Genomic DNA, 24,103 nt, shown 5'->3' with positions numbered 1-24,103 from the left:
TCTGCAGTGTCATCCACGTGAAACGAGCAACTTTTGTAAGACAAGGTCAGGTGATACAACCCCTGTTGCTATCCTCGCGTGGAAGAACCACCAAAAACAAAGAAAGGCCTAGTATGCGTTCGATTCAGTTCTACAACTGCTAAAACTGCTGGAACTCATGTTCGATTTAGTTCTGAAACTCTTGGAACTGATTCCAACAGTTCTGTCCACGGAACTAGAACTGCTACGACTGATAGATCTTTAGTGCTGGTTCTGTCAGTTCCAACAGTAGAGACACACCTCAGTTTTAGCCTTGTACCAGACCTTCTCCTCACGCTGTCATGCCCAGTTGCACTGTCATGCCATATAGCAACCAGGAATGACAGCTCGAGGAGAGGATCTGGTACAAGGCTACAGAAAAATGTTTATATCAGAAATGTATTTCTACAGAAGATATTAGACACATACAACAAGATGTTTTGTAATGCTGTCTCGCTGAATCACTCACTTAACTTGTATAGATCGTTTCATCTCTCTTCTTCTTCATCGTAAATGTTCCTGGTTTTTGCTGTGCATCAGGGTGATTCGACAGTTCTGGAGGACAAACGCTGACTGGACTGCTCTGTAATGTCAGTTTCAATTCATAGAAAAGCGATGAGTCCTCCTGTGTCAGGAATGTCACTGCACACCCAGTCTTGCCAGCACGACCAGTACGACCGATACGATGAACATAGTCTAGCCAGGTCAGAGCACAGCGAATAAGAATATACCGAATCAAATAAAATAAATATAAGTGACTGATTTCTGAAGACGTATCAATTTTTTTAATAAAAAACTTCACATTCTACAAGAATGACTGTAACCTAATCAAAATGAGTACATGTGTCTTGATCTAAAAACTAAATACTTTGCCACTGGTAAGGAACGTTCATTTGCCATGGGTACATGCTTTGATTCTCAAAGTACAACACTAATGTAATAGTCCTTATTATAACCAACCATATGACAATTGATATGTCAATTTGACATGCAACTTTACAATATGGTGACACGTAGATAACTGCTATTAACATCAATAAATGCATAAAGTGACACACACACACACACACACACACACACACACACACACACACACACACACACACACACACACACACACACACTAAGGAGATTTACACGCAGACAACACTATGAAGTGGGTGAGTCATGACAAATTATGTATGCTTGCCAAACACAAAATATAGGTCTCAACATTACAACACCAAGTAATTGGAAGATACATAACTTGCGATGCACACACATGCAGCTAATACACCAAGACATGCACAGTCACATGCGCACACACACCTATACACACACCTTGGCCTGCAAAAATAACAGCATATAGAAGTGTAGTAACTTGCTTCAAGATAATAAAAATAGAAAAAAATTGTGCTTTTGTTTGTAAAGTGTTTAAAATTCTTGCAAGAGAAACCAAATGCTTCATCCACCTGCTGCAGACCTTATGTCTCAAGTTTCACGACTGAGTGCATTCTGTGCAAAGTGTGTGTGTGTGTGTATATATATATATATATATATATATAGTCGATATGTTGACTCATAGCAGTGTTTTTCCTACAATACATTTTTCACACAAAAGCACAAGTTTTGAATCTGTGTATGCAAGTTCCTGCACATGAACGAGGTCTCTTGCCCACACAGTGTTCATGTGTGTACTACGGTCCTGTGTACAGTAGTGTTTCACAGCTGGTTTCACAACAGACTGTTGTTATCAGGCTGTTGTTATAACTTTATTCATAAGTGGTGGCCAGGTGGTACACTCTCACTGCTTCAGGAAAACAAATATCAAGAATATAAATCACATGTTTGAAGCCATACACAACCAGAAATGTCAGCAACACATGAATCTAGACTGTGGACTGGAGTTAATAGCATTTGGAGACCACTACTTAGCTAATTAATTAAGTTAATACCCCATAATCCGGCTATTTAATAGTTGCCATTGTTTAGTCATGTCAGTCATTCAACCAGAGAAGGCCCCTGGACCAAAAAGGTATTGATTAAATATACCATCTATCTCTTGCTTTGAATACAACATCTACTTCTGCTGGTGCTGCTCTCCATTGCCTACCCTAATTTATTAAAAATCAAGCATAACCTTTCATGTAGATGCCAAAGTATAGCAAGATGTCCTAAAAATAACTAATAGTAGGTATGTTCCATTTCAGATAAATCAGGAAGGCAAACTTCCCTCTGAACAATGTATATCAATTGTACTATAGCTGAAAAATTGTCGAAGGCAAACTAAACAGCTCACAAGCAAGTGAAGAGCTGCTCTGAAAACTTAGCATTACTTAGTTACGATTGACAACAAACAATGCAATAGCAACATAGTAACGCATAGAACTGCCAATCCAGAAAACAAAGAAATACATACACCACAGACTAGAACAACAGCATTTGTCGTTTACCTTCAACGCTCTTTGCCATGTCATAGTTGATAACCATTGATACATCGCTGCAACAAAATCATATAAACATGCCATACTAACAATCACAAATTCTTACGGAATATCGATTCCTCGACCAGCCACATCTGTAGCAACCAGAATCTCCTTCGTACCCGACTTTAAGCACTGCAGTGCATAGTCCCTACAGAAATACACCTACCTTGATCCAATTTGCAGTAACATACAACTCACATGTATTACCTCTGCTCTTGATTTCGACCACCATGAAGCACTGTAGCTCGAAACTAGACACAAATGGCTCTGTTAGTAACACACAAATGATGTGCACATTTGACTGCTTACCCCCATCTTTTCGAGTGATCTTGCTAGGACATCGCAACCTTTCTTCTGGTTGACAAATATAATGATTGGAGGTTCAATACCGCTTCTCAACAACTCAATCATTCTTTTCCTGTTATAAATCATATGCGATAACAAAAGCGTTGCCAAACACAATTTATGAATCAAAATGGCTACCTCTTTTGAGGTTCGGTGACAATGTGGACTCGCTGTTCCACACGGTCGACAGGCTTACCTGTACACAACACTCGTTAAAACACTACAACAACACAAGTCATTACGACTATTACCGATCATTCCAATGTACACAACGGCTGGACGTCTAGTCACAAAAACATCTCATATTAGATATTTCATTGTAAGTATTAGCATCTTTACTACCGATTCATGTACTATAAATGTCTAAAAAGGCCATGCATAACAGCTGTGATGTGGCTAAATAATTAAACAATGAAAATTGTGTTGGCTGAAATCATTAGCCACAGTGTCCAAGTAAAGGAACACTACGGAGAACTGCGCAGCTTTAGTGTGCAGCTGAAATAGCGAGGTCTGGTGATCGAGGGAGTTCGTGGAAACTGTTCCTGCGTAGGGATGAGTGCTTCGTAAACTGCTAGAACAAGATCCATAATAGCGTCCATTGCCTTTAATTAACACCACACAATCTCACAAAATGCCGATTCTCTGGAATGATGCCGGATGGACATCAATCGCAGGAAAGGTCAGTCTGTAGACAGTCTGAAAGTAGCATGACGGTCTCCACCATTCTTGGAGCGACAGAAACAACAGAGAAACCATTTCCGAGAACGCGTATATGTCAGTAAGGCTCAGGTGATCTGATGACGTGCAAAAATGCTTCACTTGGTGGATTAAATTCTTGAATCAGCCCATCAGTTTTAAGTTTTTAAATGTTCTTAACCTACATCTGTCAGGTTTGCTCTGAGATAGCACCCAGATACCCAACTTGGTTAGTTTGGATTTCCATTAGCGAGTAAGGTGGAGCCAGCAGCTAGCGCATATTTCTGAAATGTTCCTTTGAGCTCTTAGCTAAGCAAGCACCTCCCGTAGACTGACATCCTAGTGTAACTCATAAAAAGCTAGTGTAGTTTCAGCTTTCAAGTCTTTAGAGTGTAAACTGCACGAGTGCTTTGATTTGAGTGTTGCCAACATGCATTGGTAGAATGCAGTGCTGCATCTTTGATGGACTTAATTACTATTAATAAAAAATTGAATTGTGCCTCTGCCAGAATGACGGCTCCTGGCAGTCATTCAGACATACTCGCAGGTTAGATTTTGCTTTAAATCAATAAGCACCTGGGGCTCTTTTTCAAACATTTACAGTATTATATATTTGATTAACAGCAGTGAAGCATCCAGTACATGTTTCACAATGTAATTGCCAACTCCATCAGATATTGATTCTGGTGTGCAGTTGTCACTTGTAACAAATACATATAAATCGCTGGCTGTATCATAATTTGCCTCTGAACTCATGCTTACTTCTTGACAAACTCCAGTCCAATGATATACAACCCAGTGCCCTGATCAATCAATTATGTGCAAGCATTTCTGCATTATTATTGTTATTCTTGTTGGTATCACTGTTGTTGAAATAGAAATTTACAAAATATGTTACAATTATAGAGTGGGAGTCCAATAACTCAAACTTGCTTACCCCACACTTCAAAGGAGGCCATTGGTTCCTGCCTTATAACCCAATTTAAATACAAATAGACTCTGCAAGGTAAGTCAAATTTGCTTATGCCAATTTTTTGTTTATGTCAATCAAAATAATTGTCCCGTATTCGAGAAAACCCAGGGTACCTTAAAAAATAAATTACGTGACTGCTCCATGTGCTTTCATGGGCCAGTCAACCAGCATACAAGTTCAAATACATGTATGACATGCAGTAATGGTCCACGATCACGAAAGCTAGTGACAATACCCCTCCATGAAAGATTGAGTTGGGACTGTGTTGATTCTGACCTACTGGAGCGAACCTACTGGAGCAACCAACTAAACTAGAGAAACAAATAAATGGCTTTGCTATGCAGAACAGGATTCCGCCTACTTTAGATTCGTATTTAAACTGACAGTGCCTGTATTCTAATACACGCAATAGAGCATAAAACAGGCTTTCTGATAAGAAGTTTGGTAAAGTACACAATTTATGAGAAGTTCTGTAGAAGAATTTACTGGGTATGCAGTCCCCTTGAGCTTCGAGTTATGAGGACTCCACTGCATATTAAATTTTGATATGATCATTTTTGTGTCACATACAATAAGATGGACTAAAGACTACCACTGCAAGTGTACAAACTTTTGTTATTATTGCAACAAATATCCGGAGTTTGTTTCATATAGACAACCCCATCCCTGGCTAAAAACATACTGTGGGTCAACACACCACCAACAGTACCTGAGATAGCTCCTTGCTAGTCTTTCAACTGCTGGTGGCATAGTAGCTGTAAACATGGCCGTCTACACAAGAAACAAAAAAAATCACAAAGTGATAAGAACAAAACAGAAGATGATTAAGGGCTGAAAAAATTAATTGCATTAAATCAAGGTGCAATATACATATGTCACTATACCTGTCTGTATCTCTCTCTTGTACCAAACTTTGCCATTAGCTTCTCAGGGTCCTCTGCATCATCTGTGTCTGGTTTCTCGTTTGTCACAGGAAAATGTTCTAGAATCTTTTGAACTTCCGGCTCAAAACCCATGTCAATCATCCTATCTGCCTACAATACAAAGCAAGTCCAAAGTCAATTCATAAATTAATTCCATATCAGAGTATGTGTTCACCTCACCTCATCTAGTACAACGTACGTGCAGCGACTCAAAACAAGGTAACGATTCTCTGTAAAAATACAAAGGAGTGAGCCTGTCCCATGTTCTGAAAACATCTAAGTTAGTACCAATAACGTCAATGAGACGACCAGGTGTAGCAATTACAATCTAAACAGAAAGCTGTTGCACAATTGCATATACAATAATCAAGCGGTCATTATACATCACAACCAAGACGTAGTTGAAATCCTTGCTCCTCACGAGACAACTGAAGACAAAAAACAAGAATGAAGAAAAACACCTTCACTATGAAGTGTCTTCTGACCCCTCCAACAACTGCAACAGTTCGAATGCCACAAGGTTGACAGAATTTCGATGCTTCTTCTTCTATTTGCTGAGCTAACTCACGCGTTGGCGCCAGAATGATGGCATATGGACCTTCATCATCATCAGCCTCTCTATCAAAAATTAGTGATAGAGTCTATTCAAGTGTAATGGTAATGGTAATGGTTGTCACTTTGTTTCTTTCGGGAGGCTCATTATCCAAACAAGAAGAGGAATAATAAATGCAGCTGTTTTCCCACTGCCTGCAGTAAACAAAAAATGTACAAAATGTTTACAGCAAGAGTATACGCAGCTGAATGGTTAGACAAACAAGGACATCGACAGGCAGCAGGCAAGTAGGCAAGCAAACAAAGTAAAGATAGATAAATGAAATGACGATTAGACTGTCAGTAACACTGCTCTTAACTTCACCTGTCTCTGCTACACCAATAATATCTCTATTTTGAAGACCAATTGGTATAGCTTGCCGCTGAATAGGAGTTGGTTCCTACCACACAAACAGCTATTCATGTGTCACACAAAGCTGACATGGCAATAGTACCTCATAACGATGATCTTCAATAATTCCTAATAGTTTGTCTGGCAAGTTGACTTCATTCCACGACCGCATGGGGTTGGGAATCCTTCCACCCTTCGTTGCAATGCTAAAGTCTTCTTTCAAGATACGCCAGTCTCGATCAGCCATCTCTTCAATTGATTTCTCCGACCAGTGACGATCGTCCCAGAGTGCCTTACGTTCTCGTTCCATAGTTTTCTTCCCAAGTTCACTGAGAAACACAACAACAGCATATACTTTAGCTTAAAACGAATGTCTGACAAAACAGCATCACAGCAGAACATGCCAAGCTAAAAGTGTATACTGAGTTGTATTTATACTTCACACTAAAGCTCAATACTAGTATAATGAGCTAAGAAACACAGCAATTCAAAGATAAACACTAGGCATCATACTCAGCTTTCGTCTTTTCATCTTCTGTTCTTCTCTTCTCCAACAAGTCACCATAGAACTTTGATTGATTCTTTTTCTGAGCCTATGTATGGTACAACCACAAAACACAGTAAAGAACCATTCTTTCTTTCACTGGAAGAAATGTCCAGTTCATACGCTTACAGGCAAGTGAGAGTATTAAGTTAATTAACAGGCATAAACTACAACAACACAAGCACAAACAGACATTGCCAAAAAGACCTTTAAATCAATTCCAGCGACATGACCACGTCCAAAAAACTGCACTTCATGCTTATCTTTATACAGAGGGTTGTGATCGGCTGCCGTGTCTTCTGATGCATCCCATTCAAATACAAACTTCCGTTCATTGAGACGTCGAACTCGTTTCTTCTTCTTTACTCCTCCAAGGTAACGCTCCTGTCACAAATTGCACATCTTGTACATTGATGTAGGATGAAACAAAACAAAAAGCAAATAAACAAACTGCACCTTGATGGCATCAAATTCTGCTTCCAATTCTTTCTGCGAAGCAGCCAGTTCTCGAGCTGCTCTTCTTTTCTCTCTTTCCTAAGCACATAGTTTCATTGAGAATATAGCCACACAAGTTGTCATTCACGCATGCACACCTCTTCGTCTTCTCTTCTACGATACATGTCACCACCTTTCGCCTCTTCAAGAAACTTTGCTCTCTTCTGCCTTTCCTCCTGAAGACCAAGTCTAATACACTACAGCATTACATCATATAAATATCATCAAACTACCTCCATTCTCTTCCGCTGTTCTTCTACTTCTTGTTGCCTTCTCTGCACTGCAAGAGCTGCTCGCTCTTCTTTTGACAAAAATTTTGGCTACAGAAATACAAATGTTACATTTGCATTTAGCACATAATTAGGAAGAGAGACTTTAGATTGCTCTTCTAATTCCTTTTGTCGCTTGGCCATCATTTCTTCCAGTGAAAGTGGCTAAACAGAAGATGACAATAGTAACTCAGTACCCTTAAATAAAAATAGTTAAAACCGCTTCTGGTCGTTTCTTTTTTGGAATTTCTGGCTTCACATCCTGTAATTCATCTTTCAAGGCTGCACCTTCAATGACTCCATTCTGTGACTGTTCAGTTCTCTGTTTTGATGCAGCACTAAAATTTTCGACATGCAGACAAACAGCATAGGTTACATCACAATCTGGCAACATACAGTTTTAGCCAATACCACACAACAGAAATGCAATCAAGTCATATAATTACAATTAAAGCACATATCATCATCAACCAGCAAACTTCTCATGACATCATGTCAAAATCACCAGCCATTGTGGATACAACAATTTGGTAGTGTATTGCAACCACATAGAGCTGTGTCTCTAACCTATCTATCCTCTGTTCGTCTGTAATAATTGGGCAAACCAATGTTAACAATTGGAATGAGAGGAGCAATTCCTTATGCGAAACAGTCAAACCCATTTTAAAAACTAATGGATAAAGTAGATGTGACCAAACAAAAACACCTTAATGCAAACACAGTTTAGTAATCTTCACTTTGTAACTGTGTTATTGAGAGTTACTGCAGTCACAACAGTGATAATGTATAACTTGAAAGAAAACTCCACCAAAATACGAGTTGTTCTGTAATAAAAGTAACGCTGGCCATTTTCCAAAGTTTGTTTCCTCCAAATGGCTATACAAATACAGAATACAATCGTAGACTCTCTCGTATGTGCCGCCCTCTTGAGAAGTGATGACGACAAGTGTCTCATCCATGCAAATGTACGATAGATTACCAGCAATTTTTCTCTTTGCACCATTCTAATCAATGACTGTCTAAGAATGACAGAGTGATTCTAGCAAAAGAGCACTACTGGGTCATCCAGCATCAGATCTGGACAGCATACAGACTTGGGAGCAAAGTCTCTTGCTTGTTGACTAATCTGGTTTCATGTTTGCATCAAAGAAACATGCTGGATAGGTATCGACATTCATACTGATTTGTTCGTTTGTTCCAGAAGGTCAGCTTGCAAATCTTGCTTGAGCTGACCCAGACATGACAAAGTGATATGTTCTCACACAATATAAGCCGACAACCATTGTTTCAGCAACCTTTTTTCTAAAAACCACGTAATAGCTCGTCTGTTGTACACAACAAAGTGCACAATCCTATGAAGAAATCTGCCATACATGCACATAAGTAAGATGCTTTCACGTCATCAATTTCTATGCACAATAGTTTACAATGTGTTTTCTGTGTCTGCATAGCAGCACTTCGGCAAAAGCAAACTTTGAACAAAGGGTCAGTACAATTACTTGTTTCACAGATCAACTCGTATTTTTTCGTGAGAGTCTCCCATTACATGATGTCTGATGATGATGATGAACACCCAGCAAGATCCAAATAGTTGTTGCATCTGATGACAATAGACTTGTCTGGTTGCCAAAATTCAAGACAGCAAACATAGTACTACAAATCACATTTCGTCTCAAAGTTTGTCGTTGTTCCTGTAAGAGTGCATCATGTCATCTCACTTTCTAGCCACTGTAGCCGCATTATCTGCTGCCCAGATAGACATGTCAAAAACACTACTGAGAGCAAACACCAAAAACACTACTTTGTCATTTGCATTATTACTATCTAGTATGACCTAAAATGTGGTCCTACAAATATCTTGCACGTATTCAATTCCTGCACATTAACTAACTATTACAGCAATTGTAAACAAAATCTTTGTTATAAGTAACATACGTTTCTGCTTCTGCTGAGGTGCCTCTTGGAGACTTCGATCGTGACCTAAGATAGCACAAGTAAAACAAAGGTTACCAAACTATGGATAACATTTTCTAACTGACAAATAAAAATCAATTAAATAAAGTATGCATGCACAAAGACAGACAAACACGCATACAATTACCATAGCAATAGAGTCAACAAGTTCACAATTTCATAGTACTCTTTGAACAAAGTCGTACTAGTTCAACCAGTTACAAAACAGTTACGTGCCTAAAGTTATAGTGACAGAGCCAGGCATTAACCACACTGTGTATACATGCCAATTCAAGGGCTGATAAATCCACCACTCGCACACATCTTTGTCACCATCACAATTCCAATACAGTAATTACTCTGTCAGATATTACAGGCCAAGGTTCTGCAAATATCCAAAATTTTAAGTAGTACAAAGTACTACTGTAGCTAGTACTACTGTTGACAGCTGCCATCTGTTAAAGTTACAGCCATGCTTGAGCAACGTATGTGCATCCCTGGCTGCTAGATCAATACCCCGACCCCCTTGGTGACGTCATTGCATAACGAGGTCGCATGTATTGCGTACACACAATAGCTTACATGTGTCTTACATGCGGTTCATGAGTGTAAGCTATATTTACTAGAATTTACATCTAGTCCAATAGCATGAGAACGAATGTAAGTGCTTGAAGACAAGCGTAAATACGGCATCACATGCGTGTACACGCATTGAGCAATATGATGACAAGGTAATCACACATTACCACAAAGTTTAACTCTATTCAGTATCACAGGATGTAAGCAAGGTATACATGCAATGTACATCCATGAACCCGCATACCCAGACATATACTCAGCAACATTATGCCTGCCAAGTATTCCAATTTTTGACGTCACAAAATTATTGACGTCATACTAGCTTCCAGTTTCTTGTGTACCTTTTCGGTCAAACTCTGAATCCGTCACTGCATTGCCCAAATAAATTTTCGAAACAACAGTAACACTTTAAGTTGCGCATGCTCTACTATGATTTCTATTAGCCCGACCTCTCTCACATAATCAAAAGTGAATAGAAATATATTTGTATACAACATACCTTTCTCTCTTGATTCGCTTCTCTCCGCCTTCTCTCTCAGCACTCTTCGACCTTTCTCTTCTTCTTTCACTCGATCTCGCTCTGATTCGTCCTCTATCCTTCTCCTTCCTACGCTCCCGCTCTTTGCTTCTGCTGCGACTTCTACTCTTGCTTCTGCTGCGATGTCTGGTTCTCTCTCTGCCTCTGTCTCTGTCACGACTCCGACTTCGTGCTCGGTCACGTTCCTCGGGAGGGGACCGACTCTGACTGCGACGACGGATTGCACGCTCGCGGCTGTGTGAGCGCCTCTGTTTACCTCGTTCTCTACTTCGACTTCTTGAACGACGCCGTTTACGTCCCATATTATCGTTGTTGATATCAATGAACATTTTCGTATTTGTAACGTTCTACTATGTTGTGACTTTAATAAAGGCAGCTACATTCTCAATTGACACAAAATTAATTATATAGAAGCATAGTTAACTATCAGCTATACCTAGACACTAGAAAGTTAATTAATATCAATTGCAAGGACTCCGCAATCTAACAGTCACTCTATTGCCCTCCATGTCATCAGTCTGTTCTTCTTCTTGCAATAATGCCAGTGAGTATGCACACCACCAAGCATAGCAGCACCACCCCCAACGCAAACGCCAAAGAGTTTCCAAAGTCGAAGTCAGTAGTAACGGCCAACGCTTCTCCGACGGCTGTGAACCCCAGTAAAAGCGCCAACAGAATTCCAGAAGCAAAGCGCATAGTCACTAAGTGTGTAAGACAAAAGTCACGTGGTCCACGTGTAGGACCCGATCACGTGTAGGACCCGATCACGTGGTCGCGGCACATGACCGACAAGGGAGTGACTAAGATGAGACAACGGTCGATCTTTATCGCAGTATCTTCACATCGTTAGCTAATTAGCTACATCTTTTGGCCGATATTTTACAATTGCCTACGTAGATAATAGTGTGTCAGTGTGATTTAATTAATCTATTCACATTTTTATACTAGGCCCCTAACTAGACATCATCATGCAAATGACAGCTAGCTAGAGTTACTCTAACAACTATTGGACGATCTGTGTTTGCATCTGGTCTTAGAGTTCTCTCTTGAAGATTTACAGTAAACCGTGTAGCTAGGAAGTGTAGACATCGCGCCACTAAAAGAAATGAGACACGGAAGATGGTTCAGACGTATGCCATGTGCTCCAGTAGTACTGCACATGCGCATTACATGAGTAATGCGTGAAATCATTGCAGTCCTGTCGATCGGATGCGGGCGGGTGATGTGAAACAGACATGCAACAAATAGAGCTAGTATATAATTTTACCTCTTCTTGCCGTGGATGCTGATCTGTTGTGTTATAATATTATTTATACTGTGCCTGCTGATTTCCGGTATCACATAATGGCTAATGGCAACGGCCCGTCAGCCTGGGTGATGTGATGTGTGTGTGTGTGTGTGTGTGTGTGTGTGTGTGTGTGTGTGTGTGTGTGTGTGTGTGTGTGTGTGTGTGTGTGTGTGTGTGTGTGTGTGTTTGTGTGTATGTATGTATATATATATATATATATATATATATATATATATATATATATATATATATATAAACAGAGTCCTAAGTGTACTGATGTAAGGAATGAAATAATCAAGTAAGTTGTCTAGTGAAGTAGCTGCTCTTGCCTTCGGTCTTCTATCAACCCACAGGTGTCTATCACAGCTGAGAGATCTCTATCATGTATAGAAGTGTGCTTGAAATATCGCGTAACATGTTCTAATTAAATTTATAAATAATAAACATTTAGTTTAGAGGCAAGAAAGAAGACTCTTGCTTATGTGAAAGGAGTTACTCTGTCACTGCAGCTGATATTGGCAACACCTAAATCGAGTTATTCTAAGTTAATAGTTATATTAATTAGAGAACTTTCTTTGCAAGAGGATTGATATTGTCGGAGATTAGTGCCAATCTGGTTGTTTGTTAAGTACGGTATTTAAAGCTAATTATCATGCAGATTGCTAATATTATTTACATAATATAATTTAGTCATCGGAAATTACACGAAAGCCTCCAAAACTCCTGTAAACAAAAATCAATGGCTTCTGTTACTAGATTATATCAAATATTCATACAGTCTGTGGCTTCTACAAAGTGGTCTGCATTTAGCTAATCTAGCTACTCTTGAGGATCAAGTCGAAGACGCACAGCAAAGCATTGGAACGGGTGGAGGTCGCAACTGTCATCATATTAGATTCATCAATCACAGTATTTATCGTTCACATATACGACATAGCAATGTAGACATGGTTGTAAGGATCTAGCACTGCTAGTAGCCCGAGGGCTTATCAATGAAATATTTGACTAAGACATAAGCGAAATTTGGTAAAGACTACAGGTGTTTGCAACATACTGTAGAAGCGATCACACTGTCACAGAGACCGAGTGCATGCTCCTAGTGGTAGTAGTACATAATTATTTAAACATACTGATATTTGAGCTCGTACAGAAACTATATAGCGTTGTGTTTGTGACGTCATGCTATTTTTTTCAATATGATGTGAATGTGTATATTCTGACCACTAGGACTGGGTACGAGTCTAACTGACAATATGGCTTAGGTAAGTACCTCAATAATGTATTCAAATTCCGTCTATACGGGTGTTTCTTCCAAAGCTCTGTCGGTCTAGTTGACTGGAACATGGATGCCAACAACTTCCTTGCGGACAACGTTCGTTTTTTCAACCATACTCTGCTCGCCACTATAATTTTCTGTACGTAGTCGTCTCCCTTTTCCGTTTACCTAGTTGTTAGTTGACGTGTTCTAGTCATACAAGCCGGATTTACGTTCCTGGAAGCGGGTTCCGTCCGTCCAAAGAATACCACCAACATTCTCTTCAAGAACTTCATGAATGCCATCGTCGGCTGCTTGGCGTACTGGTCATTTGGATACGCTTTTGCGTTCGGGAGTGGAAATAGCTTCATCGGGGCTAGACACTTCTTTCTGTCGGAAGTCGGCATTCGTGATGCATCACTTGTCAATTGGTTTGTTCACTTTACGTACGCCGTCACTTCAGCTACCATTGTCAGCGGCGCCCTTGCTGAGAGAACAGACTTTAGGTCCTACCTCTTCTTTACATTTCTGTGTACAGGTGCTGACTGCTTCATATGTATATATGCTAATTGATTAATTAAGTGTAAACTTGCAATAATATGACATTGACGTGCATTTAGAAATGCTTTGATGTATAGGTTGGATTCAGCCCGTTGTTACACACTGGGCGTGGACTGAAGAAGGATGGATGCGAGACATCTACAGCTACAATAGAACAATCTCTAATGTGACATCCATCCCTGTTACAATCAGCTTTCATGTACTAAAACGTTGTTCAGTATTCGAATGATATGCGTGTGCGTGTGTGTTGTGTGTGTGTGTGTGTGTGTGTGTGTGTGTGTGTGTGTGTGTGTGTGTGTGTGTGTGTGTGTTGGTTTAGCTAAAGGTGTTTCAACCTCCACTGCTAATAGCTTGGAAGCCAATAGCTGCCTAGATAATAAACAAGTAGCTTTAGGCAAATATTTTTAGAGTCTCACTGATGGCTAGTACGTTTCCACCTTAATCACAATTTTACTAGCATCTTAAACATGTTGCACGAGCACCTTACTGCTAGAAATAAAACTACATACATCTACACGTGCTGATTCGTATCTCTCAATTATTTATGTTCTAGGACTTCGCTGGAAGTGGTGTGGTTCACGTGGTTGGAGGGGTAGCGGCTGCTGTTGGTGCTGCTGTGGTTGGTCCCCGTCTCGGTCGATTCAATGAACGCGGCAAACCGGTCGAAATCGCTGCAGTCACAACGACGGTACGCACTTCTCGTAATCATTAATTAATATCAAACCATATACTTTATAACTCGAGGTGCGCATGCGCTTGTTATTGAATGGCCTCTAGATGACTGCACTGGGAGGCATGATCATCATCTTCGGCTTTTTCTCGTTCAATTTGGCGACTTACAATAGTTTAGTGCACGAGGGTGATGGCGCAGCTCACGGTCTCATTGCAGTCAATTGCATTCTCTCGGGCAGCAGTAGTTGTGTGGCCGTTCTGGCATACAACAGAATTAGAGGTACACGTGAACGACAGTGGAGCCTCGTGTCCGCCATTAATGGTTGCTTGACTGGAATGGTAAGTCAGCTACATTTACATTTTTTTCTAACTTTTAAAATTAATTAATTAATATTTTGCCCAAAATGTCAAAATTGTCAACTTGTGTTTTATAGGTCGCTATTAGTGCTGGCTCTAGCTCAATTTATCCTTACGGTGCAGTCACAGTGGGTGCAGTGGCTGGTCTTGTTCACATTGGTATCTCAAAACTAATGCTAAGATTGAAAATTGATGATCCCTTGGATGCAGTAGCAGGTATCTACAGATGAGTTCAAGCTAACCTAATTAAATAAGTGCAAAATTTTGCGTACTTTATTAATTATTTAATAACTATTTCCGGATTGTTATCGAAATTGCCCGGATACGCTGGGGGACATCAATGATACGGGATTTACTATAGCGGTGAGTTTTCCATACCGGCGTGATTCTGACTCAAGACTCAAGACCAGACATGACAGCAGGTAGGTTTGTGAAGGTTACTATACTGGATTATTATCTTTTCATTAGATAGTAACTGTTAACAGTTGTAGAGATGTACCCGCGAAAAATAGAGTGCGTAACTTGCTCCTAAATCGGTTTCTTTGCAATTTTATGAAATTTACTAAACTAGTTGTACGCGTTGCATTCTATAGTGCACTTTGGTGGCGGAGCGTGGGGAGTTTTGTCGGTCCCCTTTTTCGAGGTCAACCAAGGAGTATTTTACGACGGAAGCAAACATTCGGCGATATTCTTTGCTTGGAATTTGTGCGGATTTGTCGTCATTACTCTCTGGTCGCTGCTGTGGTCTGCAATCATTTTTATGTTACTGAATTACTTTAAAGTTTTGCGAGTTTCTTCCGAATCTGAACACAAAGGTACATACCAAAAATTACTCTAGTCCCGAATGTGTGATCTTAGTCTTTCATGTTAGGATTGGATCTTGAAAAGCATGGAGAGAGAGCATACGCCACTGGGTTGGTCCTAGAACGAAGTATTACTCCAGTTATACCTACACGTACTATGTCTGCTACTAAAGGAGATGACAGCACCTGTCGGCAGGATTATAGAACATCAAAAGCGTCTGTCAAAAGCACTCAAATCGACGGTAACACCAGTAGTAAAGGGAGTCAAATCGGTAAAAGAAGCAGCAGGGTGAAATATGAAGACGTAGACGATATTACTACGAAACATCTGATGGGCTCATTAGTCGACAATGACACGGCTTCGTAATATCGCCTTTAGATAAATATGATCTAGATGTGATCAATATGATAAATTGGTCTAGATATATATGACGATGAATGCCCTAGACAGTATAATAGAACATTACATTTTACAGACGCTAAACTTAGAAATGATGATTTCTAGTATCTAATTCTGAATCAGGATATAGGAATGGGAATGCTGATGCCGATCACGGAGAGTTAAATCATAGTGATCTAAATCTTACAAGTCGTTCATTCGCTGTGATTCTGCAATAGTTAGTAACTTTGATGGTATCTAATACTAAAACATATAATTGAACTAGCCACTGAAGCTGTGTTTACACCCTCGCTTCCACCAGTACAAGCCTTTTGACACCACAAATGAATTGTCGAAGTATTTTAGGAAAGTTAGACGCCAGTTTGCTTCCAATAAGTGCGCTACTTATAAAATCTATCTAAATTATCGCACAAAGCGAATATTGTTTCACGTGACCACAAAGTCCGTAACATCGCGAAATATTCTGTAATTACTCATCAAAGTGGAAAAGAGTTTTTTGTTTAGCGTATATGCTGCCTGCTTAATTAATTTCATCTACAAAAATAATCTTCTGAGTCTCAAAGACAGTTCTCTTTCATTATAATACTGTACAGGGTTTTATATAGGGATCCTTCTGCTAGGGAATTCCCCCTCCAAGATTTGAAGTATAGGAACGCTGATGGCCTTGACACTACAATAGATGGAATGCTAGACTAAGAGTCAGAAAAAATGAGTATACACAATGACGCTTGCGTGATTATCTACTAATCTGCTCAACTAGACTATACCTAACCTCTTTAAAATTTCAGTTTTCTGGCTTTAGTAAACACACAAACAACTGCCATTGAAATTAGCTATTTCGATCGAGATAGTCCAATGCTATTCTCATGAGATGCTCAAGTTCCCTTCGTCAAAGAATTTCAAAGTCTGATATGGAAAACCAGGGTGATAGACTTAATATCAAGAAGAAAAGTAGGCGTTGCCGTACCATTTTCGAAAATTCCCTAACAATAAATTTTTGTAGAAACCCCTGAATACTTAGCAATAATTCAACATTCTAGAAACTGTAGATAGTTAGAACACATTCTCAACTAAAATTATACTTTCCGTGCTTTGTCCGGTTTTGTGACACTTGACAGGATATGTACAGAAAAAGGACAAAAAATGCACAACTCTGCTTTGTCCCTGTGTGATTTTGCATAGTGTATTGTCTGTTTGAGCTACATAAATAGGGTCATCAGAGACAGTTAACTTTGATGACACACACTTTGGTAATAATCCAACTTTCTACAAACACTGGTGCTTACAACACTTTCTCAACTGGTTAGGTTTATCCCTACTGTTTGAATCTTTAGATTGTGCTACAATCATTTTGGCACCATATGCAACTTCTGGTGAACAGTTTTCAGTGAACCAAGTGAACAGATATATACTGAACATATGAAACTCTGATAACTTTGAAGATTACAAAAATTATCAATTATAGCAACATTTGAAAACTTCAAAAACACTTGAAAGCTATAAAAACTAGGTGAAACACAAACAACTTAGAAATATACAACAACCACAACAACAATGACTACAACAACAACAACAACAACAACAACAACAATGACTACAACAACAACGACAACAACGACAACTTATAATAACCAGTATTTTTCTTGTGTGATATTTTAAAAACATTGTCTCTTAGGCATGGAACACAAAGTTACTTCACAAATATTACAATACGTAGTTACCTTCGTGGTGCGGTCTGATAGGAAACCAGCTTCCTGGAGTTTCCGTGAACACACTTTGCAATGCAGCTTCGTGCTCTCTCTGTAATTAAGCATGTGCCCACGACTTCTATCAATCCGAGTTGTCACAGGGTACACGTATGGTCTACACCTGCCTTTCCTAAAGCTTCTACCTCTAGTCAATTGATCAACCAGTTGTAATTTGAAGCGAAGAAACGGCCCTTTTCGGTTGATGATGGCCTTGTAAAGCATGAATGTATTGAGGAGCTGCGTCTCAAGATCGTGATAAACGAGCCGTTTCCACAACTTCTTGGTTCGCCAGACCCCATTGTAGAGAGTGATCAGTTGGTCACTCCTATCCACATCTCTCATAAAAATGTTGTAATCCTGAACTGCGACGAGGCAGTCAGCAATCGTTGGGCTGTGTCCTCTGTATCGTCGTAATTTACACCACTGATCGCTTTCTTTGAGAGGGTGGACAGTACACATCACTCTCACCAACCGTTTGTCCATCCACGTCACACACAGAACCGAATCTCCTGCAGTTGATAGTGCCCATCTGTGTGCAAATCTCCTGAGCCGTAGTCAGTTGCAGCTCTGGTGGAAACCCCTTGCTGTTCTTCCTGATGGCACGGCATGAGTATATTCCATTATCTAGAAAATGAAGGCACAGCTCGAGGCTTGTGTAAAAGTTGTCTGCGTAAACACGGAGGCCTGATCCTTCGAATCCTCGAAGGAGGCCACAGACAACTCTGTTGCCCAGGCTACCCTGCCGAAGGCCGTCGATGCTCTTACCGGTGTAGACAATATCGCGGTAGACATACCCAGTTTGGCATCGCTTAGTGTCCAGACCTTGGTTCCCCATTTCGTTGGTTTATCTCTCATATATTGTTTGAATCCGATCCTTCCTTTGTATGGCACATTCGCTTTGTCGATTGTGACTTCTGGCCCAATGTTGAATAATGGGTGGTGCTTGCGGGTCAGAAGTTCACCTACGAATCGGATTTTGTATAGTTTGTCATAGTATGGGGAATCATATGCTGGCTTATTGATCTTGTCACACACATACATAGTAAGTATCTTGAGATGGCAAAAAACCTGTCTCTTGAAATGACCTGAGATATCCCTGTCACAAGTGCTTCGTAGTCTTTCTGCCAATAGTCTTTCACTCAAGGTTTCTTGACGAGGCCCATGGCAATAACAAGACCAATGTAACATTTCAGCTCCTCTGCTGTCACATCTTGCCATTGTGTCTTGTGCTTGTCGGGTTCTTGTGCCTGCATGAACTCCCACACCTCCTCATCAAAGATCTTCAAAAAGATGGACAGTGGAGTGCTGGTTTTGTCATAGAAAGTTGGCCCGACAACTGGCCCCATGTATAAACGAATGGGTGTCCAATTGTCAACTTGGTTCCATCAAACTTGGTATGATGCCGGGGCATCAGTTATTGAGTTGGTAGCTTGTGCTGCAGGTTGAGAAGGTCGAACATCAGGAACAGTTTGCATAGAAGAAACGAGCTGAACGAGACCACGTTCAACAGCAGATTGAACTGCAGCACAAGCTTAAACAGCACTAGGTCTGGCAGCAGGGCAGTTACTGGAGCCAGCGGCTGGAGATAGAGGCTGACGTACACCAGCAGGTGGTGCAGGCGATGACGAAGTTGATGGTGACAATGTTGTGTCTGAAATAGGTGATTGTAAACTTGAGGAAGGCCGTGGTAAACGTGATGTGGACTGTGTTGAATGCAGGGAGAGAGGCAGTGCAGGTTTCACTGATCATGACTCCTTCTTCTAGTTAGAGCATGGCTTCAAATGAACTCATAACAAGTAGCAGACATCAACTCCTTGTTAATTAATAATGTTGACAAAGAATTTCAGCCAAACAACTGTCAGCTGGCTGGCAACAGATCATTTTAGAAGTATTAAGGACCTGCATAACAATTGTGCTTTAATTCTACCATTTCTCTTATGGGTCATTTTGCCTCACCATGTTGATTTTGCTATTGTCTCAAATACATGGTGTCTTTCAAGTGTCATCAACCTACAGTTGTATCATCAAAGTACACAGATTCAAGACAGGCAAATGGTTATCACAAATATCCATATTAAACATACCAGTAATGTGACATAGCCAACAAAAGGACAAACACCATGCTTGGCTACCTGGATTATTTCAGTACCAGGTGTAGCTTGATGGCCCAGGTAACGCTCTCACATTTCTAAGTACAACCACAGATGTTAGGTTCTGCCATAGCTGCCACATTAACATGCAGAGTAACAAATACCGTACTTCACATGGCCATTAGTAATGGTCAGAACACCCAGAATGCAGCAAGCCAGACAGTTCTTGTCGACAACAACAGTCACAGACCTTGTCCACCCCAATGAAATACCAGTTACTCAATATATACACTAGAATCAAATGAGGCAAAGATGGGAGTTTCTTGTCCAAGAAATTATCCTCTATCTCATCATTGCTAGGACGATAGTAGTTCATGCATTCATGTGTCTTGAATGTACCAATGCTATGAGATGACACTTTTCCAATTGAGTAAACAGCCATATGAATACACACACACACACACACACACACACACACACACACACACACACACACACACACACACACACACACACACACACACACACACACACACACACACACACACCACAGTATACTAATTATGTAACTCAGTTACTGTCATTCATGTCACCAACCATATAACAACCAATGCCTAGTTTGAAATCTAATGCCAGTTGGCAAAATGCATATCCAATGTATACACCTATAAGTGTCACAACACAATGACTGATACCATCAACTTAACTTAAATTAATTAACATAATTTAATTTAAACCAATGTTAGCTCTAAATATAGATTACCTCAATAATAGCTGTGTGACAACCAGCAGTGTTATCAATATGTCGTCATCATCATCATCATATTCTATGCATTAGTAATTAGTATGTTGTTTACATTAAATGATCCGATTAGTAATGATTATTAGAGTACATTATTTTGTGTACGTGTTTATCCAACTAGATAATGCTTAGTAAATATTGTGTACACACACATATCATATGCTGTTATTTTAATTGTATACTACCCTATTAGAGTGTTTATCTGTTAATAAATCTTTTTAGTAACTTAGTAGTTGTGAAATAGAATTAAATTACCTGAGTACTTTGCACTTTTCTGCATATTATTTAATTAATTGCACACAGGAAATAAATTTGCAATAAATAGTACATGATTTGATGTATGCAGTGCATGCAACAGTGTCAATATTGACGCATAAATCGCACCTGAAAAAAGATTTTATGAAAAATAAAAATTTGCTTAACTGCGAAGAATAGTAATTATAAATGACTTTACCTGTCGTCTAATTTATTGAAGTTGATTTGTGCCGAGAAAACCACGTTCAGCAGACGACAAAAACTGAGGCCCCCTTTCAATAAACGGCGCAGGTTACTGCTCCAAAGGTGCGCAAAAAGAGAGCACTTCGTTTATGTCAAAATCGCGGTTGCAAGATGTCCATTGACTGCCGAGCCTCGTACTACCAGACCACTGCAAACCGCGAGGAAGTGCATACGGGAACAGCTAAAGCCACACCCAACGGGGCCCCCAAAAAAAATTCGCATGTCGGAGTATCCGTGTAACGTGCGCTAGCTATGTCAGAGAGGGAGCGAAGAAACTGAAACAGTGCTATGGGGATGGTCTCTCGCATGATGGCATTACACGTCCTTGTACATTACCATCAGTATCAGTAGCGTAACCAGTTTCTAGTGGTCACTACCGGTCTACACCGCATATTTCCGCTGCACAATTTCGTCATCGCCCAATAGTCCGGGACTCAATAATACACTACACTGTGTACAGTACGGCTATGGCAGCTGTTGAGAAGGAACGTTTGGAGCAATCACCTGTAGCAATTTCTCAACCAACAGCGGTTGTCTATGTTAGCCCATTCAACAATAATTTCTGGCTATCTAGCTAGTTCGTGTCTTTTACGATTTTTATAGTTAATTTTGTGTGGTAGGTCGTCGAGGAACCTCCTCAAGACTTCCTGATGCTCTCCATTCTCATGCTTGTTTGCTGCTTTTGGCCGTTAGGAATCATCGCCGTCTACATGTCTCTGATGGTCAGTTTTTTGGGGTCAGGTTACCGGTATGACGTTTTATGCTATCACTGTTGAGTCCCGGATATTGTTTTTAACTTTGATTTGTATTTTTTCTTCTTAATATTTTGATATCATTGTCGGCATTTATAGATTTATTGAATTTCGTATTTTGTGGCTGCAAATTATAGAACAGGTGACCTATTTCTGGTCCTGTGTGTGTGTGTGTGTGTGTGTGTGTGTGTGTGTGCATGCGCGTGTGTGTGGTGTGCGTGCATGTGCGTGTGTGTGCGTGGTGTGTGTGTGTGTGTGTGTGTGTGTGTGTGTGTGTGTGTGTGTGTGTGTGTGTGTGTGTGTGTGTGTGTGTGTGTGTGTGTGTGTGTGTGTGTGTGTGTGTGTGTGTGTGTGTATGTCGGTTCTTATTGCACTTTTCTTGCTCTTTACTTTCATTTTATCATGTGATTGTGTTGTGTGATACTGGATGTCTCATGGAGTACACTTACTGTAGCAGATGAGATACCAACAAAATTAATCAATTTAATTAAGCTATATCTGCAGTTACAAATTAATACCAATTTGACAGACACTTTTACTGCATGGATGCAATGCAGCATGAAGGCATAGTTTTATGTCGATCGTTTAATGGACATATCTTACTTTGTTCTTGCAGGCTCGAGACAAGTTGTCACAGGGTGACATTGTTTCTGCCAGGAAAGCATCTAGGTGGGCTCGGGCCCTAAGCTTCGTTGGTATTACTATTGGATTAGTCATCTACATTGTAGCTACGTTTGTCGCTGTCATCATTGCACTTATTGCTGCAACGTTTTGCAATTCTATCGAAGAGAGAGAGGGAAAATGTTGACACTTTTTAGTGTAAATAAGTGTGACTTTGTGTAGTCTTTGATAAGGTGTGGCTGGGTGATAGCATTTTGTTACTATGGTGTTAGACAGTTAGGCATCCAGTGTTAAAATTTAGTTTGATGTAAGTGTTTTGACGTATACAATAACACCATCAGTAACCAATATTGCAAATGATGGCACCCTTCACATGTTTTCTTGTTGATTAATTAATTAATTCACTAATTTATTGCAGTTATATTACATTTATCAACAGTGGAAAGTGCTCACCTTACACGTTTTCTATGGTACAAGCGTACACATGTTTTGAAAGACAGGGCAAGGCAGGCAAAACTATAACTAAAAATATGGAAAGCCTTGTGTACCAGACTCCTCGCACAGTCATGTCTGGTTTCCTTACAAGCTACAAACTGTGTGTACACGTCACATGTGTCCTTTTGTCTTCATCGCGGTGCTACTTGACTTACTAATAGCAATCGTCGATGCTTCTCTTTATCAGGGTGTTCCTCCATGAGGATGGATAGTTTCGGTAAGAATGATGGATCTAGAATGATATTCGCACATAGACTGGTACCCAGTCCACGTGTTTTAGCACGTGCTTCTTGTTCTGTCTGTGTCCAGTCCACGTGTTTTACAAGGAGGACTGAGTCTAATTCGTGCATGCGCTGGTATGCCTTTTGCCTAATCTCGTTTCTTCTGTGTTGGTTTGCCACCTACTCTAATTAGATCTATTACAACTATCTGGCTGTTAATCTACACTCTACTGCTAGCCTCACGAGCCAATCCTTCCTCCGTGCTCACTGTGCGGCCTCATGTGCTGTTCGCCTGCTTGCATGTGAGAGGAGGTGAGGTCGCACAGTGAGCATCGAGGAAGACTTGGCTCGTGAGGCTATTCTACTGCTTCTATCTTCGGTGTTACCACTAAGGTTACTATCAATTTGCAAACAAGATTTGCCTGATTTGATTTCTGTGTGCTCATACGTGATCATAGAGTACAACTGTGCTAATATCTTGAATAATTAATATGAATGCAGACATTGCATAGTCAGGCTTTGTAAGTCAGGGGGAGATGGGGGAGGAGAGGGGAAGGGGAAGGAGGAGAAGGGGGAGAGGGACACAATACAAGCACCACTTTTAGAATACTTGCAATTTTTTTGCAAACCAAAAATCAGTTTCGGCTTTTCATAAGTTCTAAGAATGCAACAGTTTTGGTTATTAATTAATTAATTGATTGATGGAGAAGTCAACCTCATCGGGAGCTTTCTCTAGCATCATTTCTCTGTCATTGTGTGGAAAAGTGTCACCTGCAACTGCATAATCTAGATCTTTCTA

General features: G+C 40.1%; 3 protein-coding genes and 1 long non-coding RNA gene across 5 annotated transcripts; 2 read left to right on the top strand and 2 right to left on the bottom strand.

Annotated features, from left to right (window-relative positions):
- Positions 1-408: 408 nt before the first annotated feature.
- Positions 409-11,463, bottom strand: LOC134192962 (probable ATP-dependent RNA helicase DDX23). The gene is made up of 25 exons (XM_062661722.1): positions 10,703-11,463; positions 9,607-9,651; positions 7,892-8,009; positions 7,777-7,836; positions 7,636-7,722; positions 7,501-7,578; positions 7,364-7,441; positions 7,115-7,291; positions 6,877-6,956; positions 6,467-6,692; positions 6,337-6,412; positions 6,098-6,167; positions 5,906-6,038; positions 5,804-5,848; positions 5,709-5,748; positions 5,601-5,650; positions 5,382-5,531; positions 5,207-5,268; positions 3,080-3,111; positions 2,967-3,024; positions 2,793-2,901; positions 2,691-2,734; positions 2,548-2,631; positions 2,451-2,497; positions 409-714 (listed from the first exon to the last, which is right to left on the bottom strand). Exons 1-25 carry the CDS (start codon positions 11,068-11,070, stop codon positions 488-490), a joined length of 2,544 nt encoding a protein of 847 aa, XP_062517706.1. The 5' UTR covers positions 11,071-11,463; the 3' UTR covers positions 409-487.
- Positions 11,464-12,902: 1,439 nt separating this feature from the next.
- On the top strand, positions 12,903-16,209 carry LOC134193274 (putative ammonium transporter 1). 2 transcript variants are annotated; one of them, XM_062662096.1, is made up of 10 exons: positions 12,903-12,938; positions 13,257-13,291; positions 13,347-13,444; positions 13,499-13,822; positions 13,923-14,044; positions 14,399-14,533; positions 14,623-14,856; positions 14,952-15,090; positions 15,468-15,689; positions 15,746-16,209. In XM_062662096.1, the coding sequence occupies exons 3-10, from the start codon at positions 13,372-13,374 to the stop codon at positions 16,042-16,044; spliced, it is 1,548 nt and encodes a 515-aa protein (XP_062518080.1). In that variant the 5' UTR covers positions 12,903-12,938; positions 13,257-13,291; positions 13,347-13,371; the 3' UTR covers positions 16,045-16,209. The 2 variants fall into 2 exon arrangements, with proteins under 2 accessions (XP_062518080.1, XP_062518081.1); XM_062662097.1 differs by lacking the exons at positions 12,903-12,938; positions 13,257-13,291 and having other exon boundaries at positions 13,344-13,444.
- A 1,275-nt stretch (positions 16,210-17,484) lies between these two features.
- LOC134193354 (uncharacterized) lies at positions 17,485-21,371 on the bottom strand. Its single transcript, XR_009972058.1, has 5 exons — positions 21,172-21,371; positions 20,085-21,101; positions 19,910-20,013; positions 19,782-19,835; positions 17,485-19,724 (listed from the first exon to the last, which is right to left on the bottom strand). It is a non-coding gene; the product is annotated as an uncharacterized LOC134193354 (long non-coding RNA).
- Positions 21,372-21,545: 174 nt separating this feature from the next.
- LOC134192982 (proline-rich transmembrane protein 1-like) lies at positions 21,546-22,936 on the top strand. The gene is made up of 3 exons (XM_062661742.1): positions 21,546-21,754; positions 21,836-21,937; positions 22,584-22,936. The coding sequence occupies exons 1-3, from the start codon at positions 21,683-21,685 to the stop codon at positions 22,773-22,775; spliced, it is 366 nt and encodes a 121-aa protein (XP_062517726.1). The 5' UTR covers positions 21,546-21,682; the 3' UTR covers positions 22,776-22,936.
- The last annotated feature ends 1,167 nt before the right edge of the window (positions 22,937-24,103 follow it).

The sequence above is a fragment of the Corticium candelabrum genome, chromosome 17, assembly GCF_963422355.1.
Source record: "Corticium candelabrum chromosome 17, ooCorCand1.1, whole genome shotgun sequence".
In the NCBI taxonomy this organism is placed as follows: Eukaryota; Metazoa; Porifera; class Homoscleromorpha; order Homosclerophorida; family Plakinidae; genus Corticium; species Corticium candelabrum.
The sequence above is the reverse complement of the archived record's forward strand: the minus strand, read 5'-3'. Positions and strand labels throughout refer to the sequence as shown.

What these genes read in the sequence shown, in the direction of transcription:
- LOC134192962 (XM_062661722.1), bottom strand. Translation starts at nt 11,070, where the DNA reads ATGTTCATTGATATCAACAACGATAATATGGGACGTAAACGGCGTCGT. An exon ending in ACCTCAGCAGAAGCAGAAAC is followed by an intron (nt 8,010 to 9,606) that starts GTATGTTACTTA and finishes CGAAAATTTTAG; the next exon opens with TGCTGCATCAAAACAGAGAA. An exon ending in AATTAGAAGAGCAATCTAAA is followed by an intron (nt 7,723 to 7,776) that starts GTCTCTCTTCCT and finishes GTATTTCTGTAG; the next exon opens with CCAAAATTTTTGTCAAAAGA.
- LOC134193274 (XM_062662096.1), top strand. Translation starts at nt 13,372, where the DNA reads ATGGATGCCAACAACTTCCTTGCGGACAACGTTCGTTTTTTCAACCAT. An exon ending in TCGCTGCAGTCACAACGACG is followed by an intron (nt 14,534 to 14,622) that starts GTACGCACTTCT and finishes AATGGCCTCTAG; the next exon opens with ATGACTGCACTGGGAGGCAT. An exon ending in ATGGTTGCTTGACTGGAATG is followed by an intron (nt 14,857 to 14,951) that starts GTAAGTCAGCTA and finishes TGTGTTTTATAG; the next exon opens with GTCGCTATTAGTGCTGGCTC.
- LOC134192982 (XM_062661742.1), top strand. Translation starts at nt 21,683, where the DNA reads ATGGCAGCTGTTGAGAAGGAACGTTTGGAGCAATCACCTGTAGCAATT. An exon ending in AACCAACAGCGGTTGTCTAT is followed by an intron (nt 21,755 to 21,835) that starts GTTAGCCCATTC and finishes TTTGTGTGGTAG; the next exon opens with GTCGTCGAGGAACCTCCTCA. An exon ending in CCGTCTACATGTCTCTGATG is followed by an intron (nt 21,938 to 22,583) that starts GTCAGTTTTTTG and finishes TTGTTCTTGCAG; the next exon opens with GCTCGAGACAAGTTGTCACA.